Below are 26,169 nucleotides of genomic sequence, written 5' to 3' on the forward strand. Positions count from 1 at the left end.
TTGCACTCAATTGGAACTCTTGTTGTATTAGAAGATTAAGAACTAAGAACAGAGCCTGATACTGAAGTACAATGAATTCTTAATGCAACTAAAGAAAAACATAGCAAGGAAAATAAAGATGATGAATCATCATGCATCTAATTATCTATATAGGAGCTGCACAGGTGGTTCTAAAATGTCCCGTTTGATTGCATCGGCTACAGTGCACGACTCGCTTCACTGGGCCAGCTCGGTCTTCAGCCCGGACACGCTTTTTCCTAGGACGTGGAGGTGGCCGAAGTGATTTAGGCGGGCTCAAGATGATGTCAGTACAACTATTGTTATTGTTATTACCCTCATTCCACAGGGTCTTATCTGGAATAGGGTGAATGGTCTGGGAGTAAGCCTTTCTGTAAGTAGCAACTGTGAAGCAGCTCTCAGCAAACCGGTGAACATTCTGCCTACAAGAAAGTAAAGCCGCTACAGCATGAGCACAAGGCAACCCATATGCCTGCCATCCATGACAAAGGCAACAACGATTTCTGATATCAACAATATTGGTCCCCTCATGGGATATAACTTCGAATTCAGCTTCATTAGCTCGGAGCACTTGGTATGTCCGAGCTTGTTCTATGGCTTCTGCCACCTGCCTTTCTGCGTTTGGTACCAGTGTGCTTGTCCATTGCATACTTACCTCACGCCGTTCATTGAACAAAGTCATCAGCTGCCTTCTTATGTTCTCCATCATCTGAACCATTGGGAGAGTAGAAGCTTCAAGAATCCATGGGCTGACTGATTCAGCCATACTAGCTGTCAAATGGCCAAATCTTGTCCCTTCAAAATATGCAGTGGCCCATAAGCGTGGTGGAAGCCGTCTGATCCAATAGGCTGCATCTGATGAAATTTCCTCAATCTCAAGAATTTTGGTCTCATACTCTATTACAGTAAGGGCCCGAGCAGCTTCCCAGAATAGATTGACGAGCATGGTGTTGTTAAACTCTTTACGAAAGCTTTCACTAAGATGTCGCATACAAAACCCATGGAATGCAGTGGGGAAATTTGCTTCTACCCCCTCAACTATACCCTTTTGCCTATCAGACAAGATAGTTAGCCTTGGCATATTCTCTGTATTCAACTCGAGCAAACTATGCAACTCAGAGAGGAACCACATCCAATTGTCATCAGTTTCCTCATCAATTACCCCAAAAGCTAAAGGGAATAGAGCTCCATCACCATCATAACCAGCAGCCAGAAGTAAGGTCCCTAGGTATTTGCTCTTTAAGGCAATCCTATCAAGTCCAAGAAGGGGGCGACATCCATTGAGAAAACCATAAATTGATGCTTGAAATGACACAAACAGCCGGTGGAAAGAGTTATCCTCTGGATTGGGAAACACCGCTGCTATACTCCCTGGATTTGTTCGTTCAATCTGTTCAACATACTGAGGAAGGAGTCGATATCCCTCCTCGAATGATCCACGGACAGTAGCCATGATTCGTTCCTTCCCTCTCCAGGCTTGCTTGTATGATAAAGCAATTCCATGAACCCGGTGGATCTCTTCCAATATTTCTTTTGGCTTGCAATTTGGATTCTCCCTAAGTTGCTGCTCCACGGAATGAGCAACCCATTCAACAGTGGCTTGTTGATGGCCAAGATGAGTTAAACCATCACATGTATGATTACTGTTAAGGGTTCGAATTGAGAATGTAGGAACACCAGGAAGCTTAGCAGCATGGATCCTCCAAGGGCATCCCTCATTGACACATTTGGCAGTGAAGCGAGTTTTATCAGACTTGACAGTCTGAATTTCAAAATGAAGGGCGATGGCTGCATCTCTAAGTGCCCTACGACAGCTCTGCACATCAGGAAATTCCTGTCCCACATGCAGTTCATGGTCAGGCGCTGGAACAACACACCGTGACTGCACAATAGGAGGCGCGGAGTAAATCATCTCAGGCACCCCTATTTCAAAATCTGAAGTAGGAGCGATGCTCATCTCTTGAGTATGGTTGTCATTCATCTCAAGGCTTTTATCAAAATCATGGGTATTTGAAACATCTAAGTGGTCTAACTTATGATTTTCATCTGTATCACACAACTGATGACCTGGCTCCTCAAAATTCCCTTTGTCTACCACATGTCCACTAGAACCTACATTTGATTCAGCCTCATCTTCATGACTATATCCATCATCTTGATCATAATCACGAGTAACTAATTGTAGCGGACTCATATTATCCTCATCAATCTGGCTAATAGTCAAATGGTGGCTCTGCTCATGAGCTAATCCCAAATCATGCTCATTGTCATGTTGCACATCTAATTCAATCTCATGGTTCTCTTCTAAAGGTAAAGAATTCCCATGCCCTAACCCATGATTTTGACTAGAAATAAATTCATGATTATTGAAAAATCCAAATTCTTGTTTCACATTAGGAAAACCATGACTCGACCCAATAACCAAATCGCGGTCTTCCATGAACCCGTACCTAAATTGACTCACACCAAATAGAGATTAATCCTCCATATCACTCTGACACTCTCACTCCTATTTACTCAACAAGACTCATCAAGCAACAGTCAAGCAGTTTTAGATATTCAGCTTCAGCAACAAGATTCCAGCAAACAACACTGAAAACCCAATTACAAACAAGATTTCAGCATTACATTTGATCTAAATGAACTAATAGTAAAAATCAATCATTGGAACCCTAAATATCATTAACTAATTAAGCATCAATTGGAGGAAAAATAAGGGGAAAAGGGGAAAAAATTGAAAAATCCATAGATGGGTACCGAGCAAATTACCAGAAATAGCGAATTCTAGAAGCAGAAATTACAGAATCACCAAATTCTTGATCTGGGTATCTTGCAAATTGTAGAAAGATTCGAACTTTATAAAAACCCACCTCAGAAATCACCTGAAAAATCAAAACACAAACAGAATGAGACATTGATTAAACAAAAATCACAGATCTAGCAAACAAAATTGAAAAAAAATAGGCACGAGAAGATAGAACAAGGTTAGAAAGAGGGAATTAAAATAGATTTTGGCGGGCACAAAAAAACAATTGGGTAAAAAGAAAGCACCTTATAGGAGGAGGGTAGAGGAAGGGAAGAGATAAATTTGCAGGGGCAAAAGGGTAGCTAAGAGTTGAGCAAGATTGTTGGCGATTCAAAGAGGATTTTTTTTAGGGTAATTGAAATATGCATCAAACTTCATATAAAAAGGGGTATTTTTGGGTCATCCAACTACTTGCTCTGTTTTTGTTCTGTGCTTTCCCTTTACTACCCTCGAACAATTTCTGATATGATTAGGAATATCTTTTTATTTAATTTTTTTTTTTGAAATTTCTTTTAAGTTCTACACATGTTAATTTTTTGCTTATATTAGGAGTTATATTAATTAACCTTATTATATGATAATTTATAAAGTAAAAAATGTACAGTATCAAATATGAATGACACCCTAAAAAATAAATGTGTTGAGAACTATCTTATCTTATGCGTCACTTAATTATTTAGCGCTAAAAAAAAATCTTCAATAGATTATTCTGATGTGGCATGCGTATTACATAGTATAACATTATTTGCATATACGTAGACATGTAGTATCATTCAATTATTCCTCTTCAAGTATTAATTTAGCATTCACCGGTTACCACCTTAAAATGATGCGCAGTACAAGATGTAATTCAACAAAATTCAATTGTTGTTGATACTCTATATTAGATTGCTAACCAAATTATTTTGCGTGACTAATTGAGCCGTATAGTAGTTGATGCCCTTTGAAGCTTCGTTCTGTTAAAGTGGAGAAGTATTGGAGAAAACGGCTTAGCCTCGTATATTCCATTAATAACAAATATATACCGAATACAAAGGAATACCTAACTTGCCTAAAACTCCTAACAAGATAGACTTGCCAAATATACAATATTAACATAAATATAACAAATCAATCAAACCAAACTCTAATACTCCCCCTCAAGTTGGAGCATGTAAATCACGAATGCCCAACTTGCGTAAAAGAAAACCAAACTGTTGACGTCCAAGAGCTTTGGTGAGAATATCTACCAACTGATGACCTGTCGGAACATATGAGGTAGAAATATTACCGTTTATCAACTCATCACGAACAAAATGACAATCTACCTCTATATGCTTCGTACGCTCATGAAATACCGGATTCTTGGCTATATGCAAAGCCGACTGATTATCACAAAACAACTGCATAGGCTTTGAATGTTTAATACCAAGAATGAACAACAACATTTTCAACCACTTCAACTCACGAGAAGTGAGTGACATAGACCTGTATTCGGCTTCAGATGAGGATGTGGCTACAGTGGGCTGTTTCTTAGTCTTCCACGAAACAGGGGAACGACCTAAGAAAACAAAATAACCTGACAAGGAACGCCGACTCAACGGGCATGCCGCCCAATCACTATCACAAAACGCTGTCAAACGTAAATCTGTCGTAGGTCGCAACAAAATACCTTGTCCCGGGCTACCCTTAAGATAGCGCAAGACACGAATGGCCGCATCCCAATGAGAAACCTGTGGAACACTCAAAAACTGTGCCAAAACATGCACTGAATAACTCAACTCCGGTCGAGTGACCGATAAATAAACCAAACGACCAACCAAACGACGATACAGTTCCGGTTGAGCAAATGGCTCACCGGAAGCATGTGCAAGACGATGATTCTGCTCCATCGGTGTATCAATGGGTTTGCAACCCAACATTCCTGCCTCAGTCAAAATATCAAGAGCATACTTTCGTTGTGAAAGAAAGATGCCCTCGGGACTCCGAGCAACTTCAATGCCTAAGAAGTACTTAAGCAAACCCAAATCCTTCATATAGAAGCATTTGCTCAAATAGGCTTTAAAACGAACAATGGCATCATGATAGTTGCCTGCAATTATCAAATCATCGACATAGACAAGAACATGTAAAGAGACACTGCCCTGTACATAGCTAAATAGAGAGTAATCAGTATATGAGTTTTTAAACCCAAAACCTCGCAGAGCACTGGACAGTTTTGCAAACCACTGTCTCGGGGCTTATTTCAAGCCGTATAAAGATTTATCCAACCTGCAAACTTTGCCAGGTGTCGAAGTACCGTACCCTGGAGGCAATTGCATATATACTTCTTCTTCCAAATCACCATGAAGAAAAGCATTATGGACATCCATCTGATGTAACTCCCAATTCAAAGAAACTGCAACAGACAACAAAACACGTACCGTAGTCATCTTTGCAACTGGAGCGAACGTCTCATTATAGTCAACACCTTCAACCTGACGGTTGCCACGAACAACTAAACGAGCCTTGAGACGTTCGACCTTTGACTTGTCGGTGTATTTGATTTTATACACCCAACCACAACCAATAGCCCTCTTTCCTGGAGGAAGATCCACAATGGTCCATGTGCCATTGCGTTCTAGAGCATCAATCTCATCTTGCATAACTTTACGCCAACCGACGTCTTTAACCGCCTCTTTGAATGAAGACGATTCCTTTCCCTTAGTGATTGTCGCCAGAAAACACCTGTGTCTGTTAGAAAAACGATTATATTCAACATGACAAGCTATAGGGAAAGGTTTACCTGAGGAATGTGATGGAGGAGGGTCGATATTCGATGTAACGGGGTCTATATTTTCAGTGATGATAGTATGAGTGACATAATTCCGATGCCACGAAGGAGCACGCTTCTCACGATGACCACGACCCAAATTATTATCCGAAGAACTCCCCCTCAAAGATTCCGGGCTACTCAAAATATTTTCGTCGAAATTTTCGGACTCACTAACATTTTCCGGTTGGTCTACACTACCGGCGCCACCCTCCGGTACCACCGGCTGACCGTCGCCGGCGACAGGGGACTGCCCAGCCGTACCAGGCTGGGGTGGTAGCTGCCCAGCACTGGCAGGCTGGGCTGTGGTGGCTCGTTGCTGGCCGCAGCTGCTGCTAGACTGCTGGGCAGTTGAGTCCGCAGCTAGGCTGCGGTTTGAGGCAACTTGCCGCGGCCTGGCTGCGGTGCTCTCTGCCTGGGGCTGCTGCGTGGCTGGCTGGGCAGCGGAGTCCGCAGCTTGGCTGCGGTTTGGAGCCTTTTCCCGCGGCCTAGCTGCGGTGCTAACTTCATCAACATTTGCACCCCCAATTTGCACGCCATTGAGCATAAAATCCTCATCCTCGTAATCCCACACGGGTGGAGTCGCAAAATATTTTTCCCACTGTAACCGTCGGTCGTCCGGAAGAGACTCAAGGTAAGGGAACTTGTCTTCAAAAAATTGGACATCCCGACTTACAAAAAAATCATTCGTATCTAAATCAAAAAGTCGCCAACCCTTTTTTCCGTGTGGATAACCAACAAAAATACACTTACGACTCCGAGAATCAAACTTGTCCTTAATTCGAGGACGATTTGCAGCATAAGCAAGGCAACCAAAAACACGCAAACTATCAAGAGAAGGTAATTGACCAAATAAAAGCTCATGAGGGGTTTTACCTTTCAAAACCGGAGTAGGAGTGCGATTAATAAGATGCACCGCAGTCATAACACACTCCCCCCAAAAATACTTTGGCAACTTTGCCTGAAACCGAAGAGCACGGGCCACATTTAAAATGTGACGGTGTTTACGCTCAACCCTACCATTTTGTTGAGCCGTGTCAACACATGATGTCTGATGAAGAATACCCTTATGTGCAAAGAACGACCCCAAACTCAGAAATTCTAGGCCATTATCACTCCGAACCACCTTCACCTTCTTGCCAAACTGAGTTTTTGCCATAGCACAAAACTCACGAACCAACTGAGAAGCCTGATATTTACCAACCATCAAAAACACCCAAGTAGCACGAGAAAAATCATCAACAATGGTTAGGAAATAACGAGCATCACAACTAGAAACAATCTTGTTCGGACCCCAAATATCACAATGAACTAAATCAAAAATTTCAGATGCTTTATTCATACTTAATGGAAAAGAGTTTCGGGGTTGCTTCCCCATAAAACAAATGTCACAATCAAAAGAACAAACTGAGTTACTACTATGAGTACTACGACTACTAGAGACTCCCGGAAGAGAGCTCACAACTTGCATTGACGGATGCCCGAGACGCCTATGCCATAATAAACTTGCGTCTGAAATAACCACTTTGTTCGCCTGCAGATTCCGAGCACGAACCGGACGAAAAATATAGACCCCATCACATTGGACCCCCGCTCCAATCAGGTTCCTCAAACTGCGGTCCTGAATAATGCATAGCTTGTCAGTGAACATAATAAAATAGCATTGTTTTTCTAACAATTGAGACACAGATAATAAATTGCATTTAAGAGCAGGGACATATAAAACATTGTCAAGAGTTAAATTATCAGACAAAATAACTCTTCCTTCCTTCGTTGCTGTCGTGCTCTTCCCATTGGGCAAACCAACAGGCGAAGAGATGTCATGCAAATCAGTGAAAAGATCAATATTACCAGACATATGATTCGAAGCTCCAGTGTCAATGAGCCAATCAATGGAATTATACGTACCAAGTTTGTTACCATCTGATGAAGAACCAGACTTGGCACCCTTTACCGCAGACATGAGTTCCTTCCATTGAGCATCAGAAATCGTTGGAACACTCCCACGATCAGAATCAGAAACCGGCTCATTGTTTCCACGAGAATTTCCTGCAGCACCGGCAAACTCACCCTTGCCCTTACCAGACGACCGTCCACCACTACCTCCTCGACCACCACGACCACCACGCCCTCCACGCCCCCACCCGGGAAGCCATGGAGCTGATAACAGTGGTCCTTATCATGACCAGACCGTTTACAATAAGTACACTCAATCCGTTCGGAAGTCCGACCGGAAGCCGTACCTGTTGCATTAAAACCAACAGTCGCAGAAGAAGAAGAGGTCTCATGTGCCTCAGACACAGATTGCTTACGCTCATAAGCAATAACCTTAGCATAAGCAGCATTCATACTAGGCAAAGGATCACTCATCAATAACGTAGACACCACAGAACCAAACTTCTTAGGGTCCAAACCAAGACAAAATTGATGCAATAACTCATTCTCATGCAACTTAGCATATTCTTTCGCAGCGGAACAAGTACAAGCAGGCAATTTCACATAGCTAGATAATAAATTTTGCAATTTATTCAATTCACCATAATAAACTGCAACAGAACGACCTCTTTGCTTACAATCAGCAATATCATGTTTTAATTCAAAAATACGAGGACCGTTACCAAGAGAATAACGATCACGCAAATCATCCCACAAAGTTTTTGCATCATCAGGAATAATAACAGTAGAACGAATAGAAACATCAAGAGTATTATAAATCCAAGCAACAACAGTAGAATTAACAATATCCCACTGACGATAATCCGGATGCTTGAGATCGGGTTGAACAATAGAACCATCAACAAACCCGAGCTTACTCTTGGACCGAAGATTATTGCGGATTGACCTCGACCACTCTTCATAGTTGTCGACGGTAAGCAAAACAGGACAAATCACCAATTGAGAGCCTTCACTAGGATGAAGGTAATAATCGGTGAAAGGCTCATACTTGGAAGGAGGAAGAGGTGGCGGAGTCAGAATAACTTCGTCACTAGCCATCACGCCTACAAATACGAGCTTAAAAAAATACCACACACCAAACTTGCGCACCACACACGAGCAGCACACACTACACGGACAGCAGCACCACAAAGCAGCACCACAAAGCACTTCACACGCACCACAAAGCACGAGTAGCAGCACCACAAAGCCAAAAACAGAACACACTCTGTCTCGCAACACCTCAAGGCAGCAGCACGCTCAGACCAAACCACGCAACAAACTGCACGTACACCGCAACAAACTGCAGCACACACACACACACACCACGTACACCGCAACAAGAAGCACACCACGCAGCACACAAAAGACAGCCTGCAGCACGCAAAGACGCACCACAAACCCACACACGGAGCACAACAGATCGAAGCACCCACCAAAAAAAAACAAGACACGAAATTAGGGTTTGTAAATACCCAATTTCGTGAACAATAAACCAGGGAAAAGAAAGAAAAAAAATATATGAATTGAAGCCTTGATCTCAGAATATAAAAATTAAATGCGGAAAAATAAATCAAAGATGAACAAACCAGGATCGAAAAAAAATCTCTTAAATCAGAGAGGCTGTGATACCATGTTAAAGTGGAGAAGTATTGGAGAAAACGGCTTAGCCTCGTATATTCCATTAATCACAAATATATACCAAATACAAAGGAATACCTAACTTGCCTAAAACTCCTAACAAGATAGACTTGCCAAATATACAATATTAACATAAATATAACAAATCAATCAAACCAAACTCTAATACGTTCCCTTAGAATAGGTGGAGCTCATTCACAAGTTCTATAAGCTAAAGCCAATAATCAGAGACCTCAGTCAGGGTGCAACGCCCTATCATCAAACTTTAAATAGGTATGACGATGCAACTGTTTTGCTAAACAGTGCCACTTAGTCAAGAACTTTTTAACTGGCCAAGTAGGCCATTTTTGGTCAATGTTAGATGATTTGAAAGCTTGATCACTGTGCAAACTGTGTGCAAACCTAGATCCCACAAAGAGTGATGGTTGATCAAGACAGTAGGACGATGGTCATGGAACTAGTAGCAACCCCATTTTCAAATCACAACGCCAAGCCAAGTCAAGGCATCACAAGGTGTCTCGAGACAAGATAACAAGGGGCGAGCCAAAACATAAATGAGATTGTTCCTGACACTAAATATACCTCCCAAGGACCTTCGCGAACCCTAGGAAGTATCTCATATTCTCAATGCAAAATATAGCCTGGTCCAAAAATGTTCACAAAAGGCCAAATTTGAAGGTTATAATGCACGAAATCGGACTAATTTCAGAGATTTTCGAAACTCTGAATTGAAATTTTTTGAGATTGTAAGAAATGCATCTCGAGGTCATATACTATTAATTGGAACCATATATAACCATTAGTCAGTCACCTAAAGTCCCCAGGTAGGCTTAAATTAATGGAGAGAGACGTATATATAAACGACTAAATTAACGGTTTGTAGAGGAAGTAGACAATTTCAACAACTCAAATTGCCTTTTAAGGCATTGTGGGGTCGTAGGAAGCACCCCAACCTCGTTTCTATTTGGGTCCGAAAAAGTCGAAAATTATCCAAAATTGAAGGTTATAATCCACGTTTTAGGGCAAATTTTTGATAAATTTTTCAAAATTGAAGTGGATGTGCGGGGTGTCTTCTAGGGTCATATAAGTTGGTTTTTTTAAGTATATAAGGCATACCAATATGCCTATAAAGTAAACATTCCACCTCAAAAAAAAAAAAATGTCTATAAAGTCTTGAAAATGAGTTTGATTCAACTATATGACTTTTTATTTTTAATGTAGCAGGGAGTTAAGAGCTACAAGAGATGTTTGTTTAAATCACTAAATTGATATCACGGGGTCCTATCAAGATGTCGGAAATTCTTCATCTTCATTGAGTTGTCAAATATACCCAAATTCATTACTCTCCATAATATCATCCTGTATTGTATGAGTGTTGTGTTAGTTAACTCAATTGAGTCAAATACGAATCATTTTTGTTGCTTTTTCAATAAGTACTTCGTAGTATATTATATTTCACAAAAAAGAGAAAGAAAAAAAATAAAGAAAAAGAAACACCTCTACCATATATTTCATAATATGTGAATATTGAAACACAAATCAAGCTTGATTCCAAAAAAAAAAAAAAAAAGGAAAAAAAAAAAGAAAAAAAAAGTGTACCACAGTTTCAAAGTTTGGAGCCATTATTATGATACTGTCAATTGAGAGTGGACACCATTTGAATCTTGAAGACTTCTAGTCTTCTGCATAATTCTTTTGTTAGCAGTCACCAATGCCTATCAGCACATCATTATATAACAGAATAATGCTTGAACAAATACATACAAATCACAAATTCACAATACAGGTCCCAACTTTAGATCAGGGTGTCTTTGTACCTGTTGCTCTCTAAATACAAAAATATCGCCAGAATGTTTTTTATACACCATTCACCTATGTGGCAGAGACAGAACCTCTATATTTTACCAATATGGTGGCAATCTAAGTACATATCCTTGCAAATCTAGTTACAAAAATTCAATAGCTCTGCTATCACTTCCTCTGCTATCATATCTGCAACTATTAGCAGTTTGTTACAACTAGAGATGATCATGAATAGCGAGCCAAAATTCACCCGGCCTATCCCAGAATACAAAAGGTGAAGGGATGGGGTGGAGAATGGGGCAAGATGCCAACAATAAATACTGGTATGTGCTATACCAGAAAATGACTATGATTCGGAAGATAAGACTTTAGTGAATAACTTGGCTAATTTAAGCTTACTTGTTAATTCAGGATATATCTTCTCGAAGGACACACAATTCAAATTACTATCTGTTTCATTTATTACTTTCTTTGAGAGCAAAGTAAATTCCTGATCATCTGCATATTTATCAAGAAGATCCCTCCAAAATTTGTCATCCTCATTTAGATCACCAGCCTTGATGAGTTCCACTGCTTTTGTTAAGGTTGCAACATTCCTGCCAGCACCACAACCCATAGCTGTGGCAGCACCAACTGCATTAGCTATAGCTAATGTGTGAATCATAGGCATTTCATGCACAAAACCAAATGCCACAGCAGCCACAAAACTATCCCCACAGCCAACAGTGTCAATGATCTTCACCTGCAACATTCAAGGTAGCAACTTGAATTCATCTGTTATATAAAGGCAAAACAAAGAACTTTCACAAGACTTGATATATAGTCAAACACATTTGGCATAAAGAACCAGAAAATCGTTACAAAAAAAGGCAGCATCAACCCAAAATGTGGGGAACCCAAACATAAAAATATTTGCTAAAAAAATACCCCTAGAAAAGTCTACTTAAGCAGGGAGATTAATGATATATATATTTTTTGCTTCTAATATGGGGAGCTACAAAGAAAGAACTAGAAAGAAAATTTAATGAAGAGATTTCCCCTAGGTTAACACAGTTACGCAGTAGATTTAAGAAAGAGGAAACATGGCAATAGTATGTGCACCATGGAAGGTTTGTGCAAAGAGTAGGGGCTTAGTTTTTTGTTTATTTGTTTGTTTTTACCCATTGTATAACATTAATCTTGAGGTCTAAGGCATCTGCATGCAGATTGAACATAAAAACATAGTACTCATTGTGCGGAATATAAACAATTTAAATCCTAGTCTCAGTAATTTCTTTATCTTCAACAGCACATTATACAAGTGTTATCTGCACCATAGCTTATTAAATCTAGCCTAGAGCAAAGCCACACACGAGTTGACAGGGTCATAAACATCACGCATAAGTTCATCATCATCAGATAACAGCTTAAGGCATGTACCATAGGTAATTTAATGTTTTATGAATTGATGACAACAGTCGCAACACTTATTTCAATTTACAACTGTGTGCGAAACAATTTTGAAAAGTTAAACACTTTAAGACATCATATATGATGGCATCCCTTAAGTTAAGTTCTCTCTAAGTTGGACAGATGCACCAAAAAGTAATGAGAGTGCAAAAATGTATATAAAGGTACAACAAAATAACTGTGAAAAGAACTCTCTTCCCATTTTGAGCTCAAAATGATATGTGAACACGCAGCCAAACAGATTTCTCTGTCATTGAAACTTGTTTAATGATAATTGTTCAGCATATAAAAAGCACAGAAGGTGAAGACAATTTTCTACCCTTTTAAAGCAGCATCTTGGGAATACAGAGTGTAAACTACCTTTCACAAAATTTTAGATGACTAAATGTTACCTTGTAAGATGGGGCACAAGATGTCCCAGACAAAGTGACAAGTATTGAACCCTTCGATCCCATTTTGATGATGACCCATTTGGTCCTTGACCCTCTTTTGAGCAACTCTTTCCCAGCTAATATTGGATTCCCTATGCCAGTCAAGGATTCAGCCTAAAAAATCGTTTGTAAACACACATTACAAACAGGCAGACATGATAGATACAGCAGCATGTTGATGTAAAGCATCTATAAAAAGCAAAAAAATGCATGCCTAAAGCCTTCAATAAGTCCAATAAAGAGCCATATGAGGTTTTTGCAGAGGAAGCACAACATTCAGAATGAGGAACAAATTTAGACGCATAATGTAGATTAGGTAAGTTATGAGCTTTAACCTCATCAGAAGTTAGAAGAAGAACATCACTCATCTTCAAAAGCTCATTAAGGGCAATTTGTTCTTCAGGAGATCCCATAGACAAAGATTTCCCCTTTGGTCCAGGATCAAAGAAGACAGAAGTTCCAACTTCCACAGCATACTTCAAAGCAAACAATATAAAACCAGGGGAGAGCTCATCAAAACCATACCCATTGACCACCAAAATCTTTGACTGTTTGATAGCCAATTTTACATCCCTTGAGAGCTCATTTATCCAACTAAAAGCAGGCTCGTCACTAAAATCTGCTCGGCTGATAGAGAAAACATACGTTAAGTTAACAAGTATAGTGAAAGTTTATTCATGAATTTTAATTTGTCATGTAATTTTGTTTCGTTTATCTTGAATATTCACAACAGATAATCTACTTTCTAGCACGTAGAACAAATTGTAAACAACCTTCATCACTTCTCTATCTAACCAGAACAACACTTCAGGTACACAAACCTGCAAAAACCATGCCGATGCAAAGGATCCACCAAAACCCAGCAAAGGAGGGTTTGATATGCTTCGGTGGCACTCTTAACAGCTTCGAGATCATCAACCATCTCCACAAAACCGATTCCCTCATCATCTAGCACATTCTGAAGAAAATTGCCATAGATTTCATTACCCACATGACCAATTGCACGGCATCGTAGTCCCAATCTGGCTGCTGCAATGGCTGTATTACAGTGGCCACCAGCTTCCCAATATTGCTATGGGAAAAACATATGATCACCAATGTAAGAATTCAGAAATACATCCAGGAAAAAAAATATAAAAGTTAATCAAGCAATCATTAAGCACTTAGCAAGCAACAAAGAACTCTGGCCTTTAGGAAAACTCAACCTCCATGGAATTTAAGCTTTCATACTAGCAAGATTTTAAATAAATGGCTGATGAAGAGAGGAAGGCCCCAAGCTTCCTTTGTTCTAACATTGGGAGTTTTCTAATACCACTGACATCTTACTCTATAAGCACGAACATGCTTCCAGGATTCTACTCTGTATTATATCAAGGAAAGTAGCAAACCCTTCCATTTTCAAAAGGGGAGGCCTACTTCAGTTAATAATCTAAAGTTTGAAAATTTGAATGCTATTGACCTTCATGCCCCGATTGGTAAGTAATAATACATTATAGTAATGGGAATGAATTAGCATAAAAATTCGAAAGAGAAATCAATATTTATTTCCATGGTAATGTAAGTTCAACCAAAAAGCTGTATTGGGTGGTAATGGACATTTATAAGGAAAAACACAAGTTTGGGATGAGAAAGCCTTACTATGGACACTAGAATGTTAATTTGCTTGACAAATAAAACATAAATCTGTTCACATTACTGCTATTTGTAACTATTATAAGTGGTTACCAAATGGGTTGTCAATGAATCTTTCTGTCATGGACTAGATAAGTAGTATTCTATAAGTGTTGCCCCCTCCCCTCTAAATCCTAAAATCTTGGCGGCAATAAGATTATACATTAATCATCAGTTGCCATGGCCCATGGATAATCAAGTTATTAGTTAACCAGTAAAGTTTGGAGCTTCTGAATCATCTGCGCGTAGTTTGGAACATACCCAACCACAATTAGCACTATGGTCCAATGCCATTAATATATTGCATTTAATCAAACAATCTCAAGATAGCCTTTAATTTTCATTTCTTCTTTTTCCCTTTAATTTCTTTCCATTTGAGAATAACATACACTCCATTCTCAACCAACAAAATCTCTTTCCAATAATTTTTTGGACTTCATGAAACAGGAAATGGCATAAGCATATTATAATAAAGTAACAGACAAAAATTGCTCAAAAAAGATGCTAATGTTTGTAATCTAAACAATTTGTAATAGTATAATCAAAATAAAAACCCAAAGAATTAAATCAAAGCAGCAAAAATTAAGCAAACTATTAATTAATAACCACATAAAATCGTTTACTCAACATTAAAGATGAAAAACAAACAATTTCTTGATAAAAATTGAACAAGAAAATGTGAAATAAAAGAAAAATACCTTATCAGGAGGAGAAGAAGACAAGGAATCCATATAAGCTTTTCTTTCAGGCAAAGGCTTCGGGGGAAGCTGAGGAACATTAAGAACAATGTCGACGCAAAGATTTCCAAGCGTCGCAATATCAACATCTTTAACATCTAAATTTCTCAACTTCTCATTTCCAATTGAGCCATTATAATTCGAAGAACTGAGCGAATTTGAGTGATTACTTAGGACCGAAACTTCAATTCCTCTGCAATTAACAATGGAATTTCTGAGGGTTTTAGGTGATTTTGATGTGATGATTGAATTAGGGTTTGTGGGAGGGAAGAGAGGGAGTGAGGGGAAGAAGACATTGGAAGAAATTAGGGATTTGGGGGAAAAGATGAGGTGATGCATTCAGACTTCAGTGATTTGGGGAAGAACAATTCACTCAGTGAAGAAGAAGAAGATGGAGGAGAGAGAAAGTGTGAATTGAGGTTCTGAAATGCATGGAGTTTTCAAGCCCAGAAAAGTGTGATTAGTAGTATAGTGATTAGTGAAGTTGAAATGGTCTTTTTTTGGGCTTTTTATTCGATGCACTGAACGAACAAAACTTCTTTCAATTTCGTTAGGGTGAATAGGCGATTAGTCGCGATTTCATTTGCCGTGTTTTTGTACCTTTTTGTTATTCGATTTTTAAGTGGAGTGCTTGAAATGCCTACACGTGTTAGGCCTGTTCACATTTACTTAATTTCAGTTCAGTTCAGTTCCAATCAGTTCAGTTCAGTTCAGCTCTTAATTTCCCTCTCACATAAAATATTCATTTCAGCTCAGTTCAGTTCAGTTCCAATCAGTTCAGTTCAGCTCAATTCAGTAAATATGAACAGGCCCTTAGTGTTTGAGATATACATATTATGATGTTATTAGTAACTTTTACCGAATACAAAATAAGTTTAGTTGGTTAAAGTCTTGAAGGTGGTATCCGACTATTCGTGACCTATGATTAAATCTTGTTTACATAACTACATAACTAATTAACTACTATTTATGCTGTAAGCCTACAGCGAAAGGTCCCTAGTTTAGTAAAGTGGACTACTTGTAGTGAAGTGTAGCCTTGCAATTGATGTAAGGAGCATTAAGGGCGTCAATTACCAGCCACTTACTAACTGTATAAGCATGGTTTGGTTGAAGATATGAAAACAAAGAAATGACATAAACACATTCAAGAAACATCATCAATGAGGTAGCCAAAACAGAAACTGTAGCGAGCTATAAAGAGCAGCAATCTGGAACAATTGTAGTTGAAAACATAATACTCAGGTAAATGGAAGAGAGGGTGTGTTTCAACAAAACTTGAAAAGTAAATACAGAGACGAGTTAAAACTGGAGGGGTAACCATAAATTTTGAAGCGCAATACCACGATTACACACCATAGTGACCATACACGAGGACTTGATTACATGCAGACCCTGATCTTAAAAATTTCTGACTGCCCAAAGATACTGTTGAGACTACAAGGCCTACCCCTCCTTTTCCTCAAAGAAAGGTACAAGGTCAACACTGGAAATTTCTCTGTATAGTCTTGCAAGTTCAGAAAATCATAGTGAAATTTCAGGGCTAAATTGCTTCTGTGAAATTTCCTCTAGTCGCTTTATAACCTTCTGAGCCACATCAGTGTATCTTCTGGCACTGGTAGAATCTGGCGATGATATAACAATAGGGACACCATCATCACAGCAAGTTCTAATGTCCATCTCTATGGGTATCTGCAATAGTTTGATAAGATTACTGAGCATTTGAAACACATAATTCAAAAGCAGCATCTAGCAAGCTGAAAAAAGCACATATAACATTAGCAAACTTCTCCTGTGTGACCAGACCCAAGCAATGAACAGGGCGCAGCTGTCAACATCTGGACCTCCCCAAACCTAGTCTTGACAAAAAATTATTACGTTCTTTTGGCTTTGTAATAAAGAATAGATAATATACCCTCCCTCCCAACTACTTGAAAGGTCACGAAACCTCTTCCCTAATTGAGCTCTGTCTGATTCAAGCTTTAATAACACACCTCAGCAATTTGGTCAAAATCCATCTAAATACATAATCTCTACATAGTTATATACATTAGAGGAGTGAGGAGTGAGGAGTGGAGGGATGGTTAGTCCCTCCATCTCCCCCAGGTGTGACCTGGGTTCGACTCCTATCCCCCCCATCCTGTGATAGGAGGGGGATCTCCCCCGTGTATCTTATTGTTTGAAAAAAAAAAATTTACAGTTCAATTATGGGGGTATTTAGGTATTTGTAGAGTAGTCTGAGAGCAAGGAATAGGGAACTCGAGGCTAAGTCAGTAAGTCACAAGCACACAAACAGACAAAAAGTGAGTACATGTGGAGTTGTGTTAGCAAGGCATTGTAATTGTTACTGCCAGGCACGGTTAGACTTAGAAGATTGTGAAAAGGCAAACTATTTTTCTAGGGACTGAGGGTGTAAGATAGTTCACAATCTCATCTACCATTCCTTAAGCAAGCTTATTTTTTGCAACTACACTTTTAGGGGTTTCACTCGATGGTCCATCACTAAACTGGCTGCAGGGCAACCAACTCTACTTTGAACCTTAGAGGTCAGGCAGGGAATAGAAAGATCGACTTGGTTATCTCCAATAAAGACAGAACTACTCAATCAGCTGGAAACACACATATCTTTTAGCACAATGAAATCCCTGACAATGCTTATCTTTTATTAGATCATTTCCTCAGAACTTAGTGCAGGATTTAGAAAAATGGAGATTCACCATCTAGGTCCGGCTTTTGGATCAAGTTGATATTCTTCCCTTGTCAACTCCAAGGGAAAATGTGGTTGGTGCACCAAGAGATCTTCCTTATGCCACAACTCATAGGCAAGACAGGTAAAATTTGTGTAATAATTATCGGCAAAAACCATCAAGATATCTAATCTAGTAAACTTGTCTAATGCTAACCAATGCTAAGGCTGGTCCTGTTGAACAAAAGCTCATCATTAACCAGGATTTACATGTAACATGTTTCTGTTCCCACACAGAGGGGGTGAGGGGAAGATATCAATTGAAAGGCAACGCTTACCAAAAAAAAAAAAAAAAAAAAAAAAAAAAAAAAAAAAAAAAAACCTAAAACAATTTCAACCCAAGCATTTGCTTGGAGAAATGGATTTGAGACTTTGACAGAAGAAAGACAAAAGAATAATGCTATGTTTCTGATTCTTTATGAATTCGAAAAGAAAATTTTAGGACATAGCTTCACCATACTAAATATATCAAAAAGATATTGAATCACTTACATCACCAAGAAATTCAAGAGACAGTTCAGATCCTGTCCTCCTTGCTCCTCCTTCCCCAAAGATAAATGAAGGCTGGCTACAGTGAGGGCACATAAAGCAGCTCATGTTTTCAATGATTCCAATAATCTGCAGGGAAAACCAAAGCCCATACATTATTGTACAATTAAACAGACATTAATGAAGAGCAACACGGTGATTAATCAGCAAACTTCTAACTTAGTCCCAACTCTCAAGAGGCAAGTTGTCCTTGAAGATTCTGCCTCTGAGGTACTCCATAACAGATAAAGACGCTTGCAGGTAACCAACTAGACTAAAATGGCTCTTCAAGACAATGGTCAAACAGGGAGAAGGTGTTATTCCGCATTTCCGCTTGTATTTATCATGGGTTCTACTTGACAAGAGCACACAAATGGAAATCAAGACCAGAGGGCAGTAAACAATATTTAACCTAAAGGATGATACAAATAAGCAGCAGAAGAGAGTTTAACAATTGGTCAGCCTAAAGAAAGCTTGAGTTTTCATTCTTGAAATATATTATGTCCTAAGTACAGAATTTCAACAAGTCCAAAAGCATCAATTTTCTCTATCTGCTCAAATATTATCACATTAAGCAATTTAGAAGAGCAGTCAATAGTTTCAAAAGAGTTAATCATACCGGAACGTTGACTTTGGAGAACATGTGAGCACCTCTTCGAGCATCAAGTAATGCAATATCTTGAGGAGTGGAGACAATTATAGCACCTATAAAAGAAAAAAGCAGAAAAGGTACATTTCTGGGGAAGATAATTCAAGGTAGACAGCTAACTAAAGCAAACAAAGGAAGCAAAACATATTAGGTTAAATGACATGACAGTGAACACTGTCACCACCTCCTGGATACCAACCACCCACCCACCCCCCCCCCCCCCCCCCCCAACCCCCCACCAAAGCAAAAACAGAAAGATGCCCACAAAGATACATAGACTTGATTAATCTGCTAAGTTATTTAAGCTTAAAGATATAAGATAGGATGCTATGCATAAGCCTGCAAACGAATGTTGGCTTCCTACACTAAACTGTCAACAAACTACGAAATGTACCTGATAATTGCAGCCTCTGAGAAATAGTCAGCTGAGCATCACCAGTTCCAGGTGGCATGTCAACCACAAGAATGTCAAGCTTTCCCCAATCAACTCCTTTTGCCATTTTCTCCAGAGCACTCATTACCTGAAAGACTAGAGTCAAGCCAAGATGAAACCCAGAGTTTGATACCAGAAATCAAAAGGAAATACAAGCATAAGATGCAGAATTATGTACCATGGGACCTCTCCAAACAATTGGTGCATCCTTTTCCACAAGCAATCCCATTGACATGCACTTCACTCCATAGTTCTCCTTAGGAATCATCTTCAAATCTAATAATTTGGCAAAAAAAGGAAATCATTTATATCCAATGATGAGATAACATGCTCATGGTTTCAAAAAAAAAAAAAAAAAGAAAAAAGAAAAAAAGATAACATGCTCATAGCAAAAAGTGCCCCCAACCAGAAGAAGGTGATGGGAAGTTAAATTATTACTTCTCTGTACTAGTTATACAGAGACGGACAAGGAATCAACGATTGGAAGTCTCTATTTACATGCACATCATAACATATTACACAGAACAAAAATATCATCATGAAGAATTCTCCTCACCTTCAGTGGCTTCTGGCTTTCCCTGAATCCTCATCATTGTAGGGATAGAAGGTCCATAGACATCAGCATCAAGCAGACCAACAGCAAGCTGACATCTATTAGCAAGGGCAACAGCCAAATTAACTGCAAATCAAATAATCACACAAACACATGTAAGCTATATTTGCAAAGTTTCTGATATGACTCTTTTCCTATTCCATATAAAGTCAAAATTTTAGTTAGAGCATCATAGTATTTGAAAAAATCCACTCATGCCAGGCTGCAAGCCATCCCAAAGGAAAAGAAAGAAATAAATATAAACAAGTCTCGTTTCCTGTTTTTTTAATGATATCTTAAACACCCTCCATTTCTCATCCATGAGTGTGATTTAAACTGAAGAATTAGCGGAGGCGCAGATAAAAATTGACGCTAACTAAAATGCAAAGGATGCAACATCTAAACAGTGAAGACCTAAAATAAGAGTTAAAAAAGAGCTAGAATTAAAAAGATCATTGGCTCAGTCATTACTAATGCCTCCATAGTGCTTATTAATATTGGTCATTATAGGAGCCACTAGCTTAAAACTCTGATGCTTCATAACAAGAGTCAATGGAGCTCATATTGAGTAACTACTATGTGAACACCACACTGCAGTGACATCAATGGACAACTAGTTACACTCCCATGTAAAATTTATCATTAACAACAAAACCGACATCAGAATAGCTTGTCTGCCATCACTTTCCTCACTGCTGAGAATCTAGATAGAATATGAGAGCAAATTTCCTAGAAACCTAAAATGTTTTACAATATGTTCAATATCATTACTCCTATAAGCATTTCCCCTTTATGTTGCCACCAGTGTTCGTAACACTTACAAGGAGCTAATATTCAGCCATTTAATCACAATTTGACTGCCATGAAAAAAACTACTGTATAAAATTGTATTGTTGGCAATCAATCACTCTCCTTCCCATGATTTATTTACCCAACAGACAATTTCCATATCAACACAATAAACTCCAAAATTCCACAGTTCGACATATAAAAAACAAGCTGAAGTTTGAGACTTGAGATCATCAATTAGCAATTACATTATCCTATCAATCTCAACATCAACCAATTGCTACACAATGAGCAACCAAATTTTTTTAAAAAAAATTAATAAAATCAACAGCAAAAACCCCATTTCCTCCTTCATTCAACCCAACAAAATTTCAATATAATTTGAAGAGAAAGAGGAGAGAGAATGGAGAAAGTAGCAATACCTGCAGTAGTTGACTTGCCAACTCCACCTTTACCAGAAGCCACTGCTATAATATCCTTAACCCCTGATATTTGCAGCCCTTTTCCCTTTTCAGCCAATGCTGATAAACCCCTAATTCCCACATTTCTCTGCAAAATTCAATTGATTGAATCAATAATCCCCCCAAAAATGAGAATAAATTAACACCCAGAGTTTCAAAACTCAATAAATTTCAATACTTTGATAAAATAACAAAACCCAGAAATTTTAATTACCCAATTATTAACAAAACTATTGATCTTGAATGCCCCTTTCATGGATTTCCTTATTTCCTGAAACCCAGTAATCAGTTAACAAGGTTTATCAGTTATAATTAATCACAGGAATATCAACTTAATCAACCATTGAAGGAAAATTTTACACTTAACCGTAAAATTAAAGCTGAAATTACCTCGAATAACTTCTGATTTTTGCACTTCTGTTTGTAGAATTTGGTTTAATTTTCATGTAGTAATGGGAAAAAAAAAAAAAAAAAAAAAAAAAAAAAAAAAAAAACCTTGACAATGCCAAGCTCAACAATGGAGTTTCGTACTTCTGTAAAGAAGAGGAAAGAAATGGACTTGTATGTGTTTCAGCCTTTCAGGTTAATCGAATCCAAGCCTGTTAACTGTGTCGAAGAGGCCCATTGGGTTGGTATGATTTGAAGACGCCCAACTCTTATAGGGTGCTAACGAAAACAAAATACCGATGGGTGCACCATGCACCGGGTGTAGGGGTGTCCATTATTCGGATAAAAACCGAAATCCAATCCAATACAAATCGAATTATCAATTCGGACCGGATCAAAACTTTAAATCGGATCGGATCGGATTGAATTTTTTTGATAATTCGGATTTTCGGATCGGATCGGATCGGATTGACCTTGTTCGGATCCAAAAAATCGAAATAACCGAATTATGAGCGTTATTTTTCAAAAAATTATCGTTAATATTAATCATGTTAAATTATATTTATGATTATAATAATATTAATAATGTAAGCCTATGTTTTCAATACTTGTATAAATCATGTACTACTATACTTTCAAGAATTGAATTTTATTATTGCAATTTTATTTTTATAATCGCATTATACCCAAAAAATTTAGCAATGTATTTTAATTCGGATTTTCGGATTGGATCGGATCGGATTTGGTAAGTAATTCGGATCGGATTGGATTTGAAAATAAAAAACCGAAATTTATTTCGGATTGGATTGGATTTGGGCTAAATCCAAACCGAAAACCGAATGGACACCCCTAACCGGGTGTGCATATAACAATCTCTTACAATACATGAAATTTGTTCATAGGTCTTCAATACGGAATACTACTACTCTTATCTTTTAAGATTTTAACCAACTAGACTGTGACCACTTACCATTTTATTTTTAGGAGTTTGTAGTTAAAAAGTGTGCAAATATCGATTCTTTTTATATAATATAAAAACCAATTTTTAATTCATTGCAAATCAACATGTTTCAACCCCGTGACAATTTATAAATAATAACCAATTGTACATTGTGTATACAATTAATTTTATATTATGGAAAAAGCTAACAAATGCTTTGTGGTTTTAGATAAGAGATCTTAATGTAAATATATATTAAATAAAAAAAATAAATAATCATTAATTATAGAGATTGATACGTAATTTCGTCATGCATTTTAAAATTAATACAGTGTTCATATACTTTAAATTTTTAGCAAATAGTTTGGACTATTAAAGGCGCTCATTAGCAGAATCCTTATATTATACTCCCTCCGTCCCCAAATGATAGTCCCTTATGGCCTATTTTTAATTCCAAAATGATAGTCCCATTTGCTTTTTTCAAGTACCATTAATATCAATTTTTTATCAAAATTCTCTCTAATTAAAACAATATTTGTGCAAATTTATCTTTTCAATAAAAATTTTGTTTTTCAATGTACTTTTATTACTTTCTCTCTCTACTATTTTATATACCCAATGTAAATTTATCTTTCCAATGTAACTAGATGAAGCCCGTGCGATGCACGGGTCGATCTATTTTTTTTTTAAAAAAATATTTTTCATATATGATTACATTTGTTATTTTATTAGTTGTACGTAATATATCTTTTTTTCTCCGTATTTATTTTAAAATATTAGATAAAATTCCTAATCTCAAAAGATAGTATTTCATATTTAATTAATGTAACCATTAAAATCTCATTGGTCAATTATGCTTATGTGGCACTTGAATTATTTATTGGATAAACTATAATTTATAATCATACGTGGCACGTTAACTAATCTTATATTAGGTGGCATAATAGCGTTTTAAAAATATTAATCCTATGTGGCGTTCTAATAATTTTTTAAAAATAAAAATCCTACATAGCGCTCTAAAATCTTGAAAAAAAACTCCCCTTTATATATGTATATTAGATTGTTGCTTTTACAGTCTTATCACTCTTAAGAAAACATTACGATTGATGTATATAACAACCGTTGTATTTATCTCGTATTCATGTAAAGAGAATAATATATTGATTGATGTTTATCAAATTTAATTCTACTTGCAAAAGTTGCAATTGATGTTAGGATTAATCCTTTTTAGAATAATTTAGTTATATTTAAGAAAATACATATGCACCTATATCTAGGTACACTTGAATAAATGTATAAACTATAAAGTATAATAGACATGATCAATTGCATTGAGGTTTGCTGTTTGCATGAATACTCTTTAATTCAGAAATAATAGTCGTTAGCCTTTGCTTTCACACTTTGTAGAATGGGGAAAAAGTTTAGCTTTCACGTAGGTATTTGATGTAACATTGCACTCCAAAACAAAAGTTGATTTAACATTCAACCATTATAATTAATGTATATGCAACACTAACATCAACAGTATTAATAAGGTCAATATAATGGGTGTGATATCGAGCCACCTAGCTTCGTTCTCCTGTGAGCTTGTAACCTTTTTTTTTTCCTTTTAACCTAAATCTAATAATACAATTTAAATTAAAGCTTATAAAAGCACACTACTATGTACTCCCTCCGTCACACAATAACGGACACGTTGAACTTTTTTCACTATTTATATATTAACTTTGACTATATTTATTTACTAACATAATAAAAGCATATTTATTTTATCATGAAATATTTTATATGAGGTCATAAGAGTGCATCAGCATGTGTGCAAAATTTGACTGTGTCAGTTATTTTGGGACAGAAAGAGTACTTACCTATCGAGTTACATAATTCTTATACAGTATATATTTTTAAAACAGGGTAACATAATTGTCACATACATTAATTTTATTATTGCTAGAATAAACAACTTCCAATTTTATTCATACTAGGGCAGCCAACGCGCGCGTTGCGCTCGGTATGTCCAACTCTTTCGACTTAATTTTTCTTGGCTTGTGTTTGCACTTCACATTGATGATGGACTGGTAAGGAATATATGTCTCTTTATTGCTTAAGAGGTCTTGTGTTTGCACTTCACATGGAGAGCACAAGATTTTTGACACGGAAATACCAAATACTATAGTATGGAGGAAGAGAAAGCATCCATTAGCTTTACATAAAGATTATATAGGAATTTACAAAACTAATATATCTTTTGCACTCATTGACCTAATTGGAAACAACTTAAGTACAACATATAGCAGTATAAGGTACATCACAATACATAGTAGTGGCATTAATATATAATACTCAGTATATATTCAGATATACATGCATGATTTATAATGCTTAAAAGTTGACATAGAATTAGAAAATAAACTTGGACAAAATGCTTCTAAGAATTTATTTTTTCAGTAAAATTAGCCCTATGCAGCTCCACTTGTAGCCTCTTTGTCCACCCATGCTAATTTCCTTGAATCCGTTCTTGCTTTCTTTCCCTTTTCATTGTAGTCAGTTTGGTTTTCTAGCTTCCTAATACATTCAACACAATCATAGATTAATTTTTATTATTCTCTATGTCCTTTAAATACAATTATGGGTAAGTCGTTAATTTTGACCTTTACAAAATAAAGGGGAAAAAAATTCCCACATAAAACAACAACTTTGCTTTGTCCAGTGACTAATGTTGTCATGTAATTAAACCATAAAACCTTGCAAACCAGTCGACGAATCTTGGTACCGTTTTATTGGAGGACTTACGTGGCATGGCTATTCCTAGGATGATTCCGAAGATTAGCTAAGTTGGGTCTTGAGTATGGGAGTAGTTGTTAGTTTGTTTTTCTTTTGTTTTCTAGCTCGTAGTTTCTTTGCTTTTCCTTTGGGCCTTGCCCCTTGGCTTCACCAATTAAAACCATAACCCCAATTAAATATGAAGAATTTTAAACTTTATTATTTCACTAGTTGAGCCATCGCGCGCGGTGCGCGCGATAGCCCAATAAACACGGAACGAGTGAATTTAACGGTATCGTTAATTTGATGGAACTTATTAATCCAATTTAGATAATGTATATAATGGGCAGTGCAATAGTGGTTTGAACGGGCTAGGATGTTGTATCGTGTAACGGTAATTAAATACAAGTCTTAATAATTCCATTTTATTTTTTAAAACGGTATATTGTGTAGGATTAAGAGCTACAATTGATTTAGATTGTGTGACAAAGCGATGTTTAAAAATACGACAAGGCGTCATATAATAATAGGAAAAACAGCCAACACACGTGTGTGTGGACATTGTGCATATTACGAGATCTACGAAAAGTAACTTTCTATTTTTG

General features: G+C 37.3%; 3 protein-coding genes across 4 annotated transcripts; all 3 read right to left on the reverse strand.

The window, feature by feature from the left end:
* On the reverse strand, positions 1-3,180 carry LOC145597846 (uncharacterized). Its single transcript, XM_081654102.1, has 3 exons — positions 3,070-3,180; positions 2,788-2,900; positions 1-2,610 (listed from the first exon to the last, which is right to left on the reverse strand). The coding sequence occupies exon 3, from the start codon at positions 2,456-2,458 to the stop codon at positions 146-148; it is 2,313 nt and encodes a 770-aa protein (XP_081510228.1). The 5' UTR covers positions 2,459-2,610; positions 2,788-2,900; positions 3,070-3,180; the 3' UTR covers positions 1-145.
* Positions 3,181-10,556: 7,376 nt separating this feature from the next.
* LOC145598352 (uncharacterized) lies at positions 10,557-15,719 on the reverse strand. Its single transcript, XM_081654697.1, has 5 exons — positions 15,244-15,719; positions 13,696-13,946; positions 13,210-13,501; positions 12,836-12,988; positions 10,557-11,736 (listed from the first exon to the last, which is right to left on the reverse strand). The coding sequence occupies exons 1-5, from the start codon at positions 15,619-15,621 to the stop codon at positions 11,341-11,343; spliced, it is 1,470 nt and encodes a 489-aa protein (XP_081510823.1). The 5' UTR covers positions 15,622-15,719; the 3' UTR covers positions 10,557-11,340.
* A 724-nt stretch (positions 15,720-16,443) lies between these two features.
* LOC145598774 (iron-sulfur protein required for NADH dehydrogenase, mitochondrial-like) lies at positions 16,444-21,965 on the reverse strand. 2 transcript variants are annotated; one of them, XM_081655164.1, is made up of 9 exons: positions 21,868-21,965; positions 21,692-21,748; positions 21,439-21,565; positions 20,192-20,314; positions 19,814-19,911; positions 19,597-19,723; positions 19,173-19,258; positions 18,518-18,643; positions 16,444-16,971 (listed from the first exon to the last, which is right to left on the reverse strand). In XM_081655164.1, the coding sequence occupies exons 2-9, from the start codon at positions 21,731-21,733 to the stop codon at positions 16,804-16,806; spliced, it is 897 nt and encodes a 298-aa protein (XP_081511290.1). In that variant the 5' UTR covers positions 21,734-21,748; positions 21,868-21,965; the 3' UTR covers positions 16,444-16,803. The 2 variants fall into 2 exon arrangements, with proteins under 2 accessions (XP_081511290.1, XP_081511291.1); XM_081655165.1 differs by lacking the exon at positions 21,868-21,965 and having other exon boundaries at positions 21,692-21,757.
* Between the last annotated feature and the right edge of the window lie 4,204 nt (positions 21,966-26,169).

This window comes from Chenopodium album, chromosome 20 (genome assembly GCF_948465745.1).
Source record: "Chenopodium album chromosome 20, dcCheAlbu1.1, whole genome shotgun sequence".
NCBI lineage: Eukaryota > Viridiplantae > Streptophyta > Magnoliopsida > Caryophyllales > Amaranthaceae > Chenopodium > Chenopodium album.

Excerpts from the sequence above, each read along its gene's own strand:
- LOC145598774 (XM_081655164.1), bottom strand. The coding sequence starts at position 21,733 with ATGAAAGGGGCATTCAAGATCAATAGTTTTGTTAATAATTGG. Across the intron at positions 19,724-19,813 it reads TTGTTTGGAGAGGTCCCATG|GTAATGAGTGCTCTGGAGAA; the intron begins GTACATAATTCT and ends CTAGTCTTTCAG. Across the intron at positions 19,259-19,596 it reads TCAGAGGCTGCAATTATCAG|GTGCTATAATTGTCTCCACT; the intron begins GTACATTTCGTA and ends TTTCTTTTATAG.
- LOC145598352 (XM_081654697.1), bottom strand. The coding sequence starts at position 15,621 with ATGCATCACCTCATCTTTTCCCCCAAATCCCTAATTTCTTCCAATGTC. Across the intron at positions 13,947-15,243 it reads CTTCTTCTCCTCCTGATAAG|CAATATTGGGAAGCTGGTGG; the intron begins GTATTTTTCTTT and ends TTTTTCCCATAG. Across the intron at positions 11,737-12,835 it reads CTTGTGCCCCATCTTACAAG|GTGAAGATCATTGACACTGT; the intron begins GTAACATTTAGT and ends TGAATGTTGCAG.
- LOC145597846 (XM_081654102.1), bottom strand. The coding sequence starts at position 2,458 with ATGGAAGACCGCGATTTGGTTATTGGGTCGAGTCATGGTTTTCCTAAT.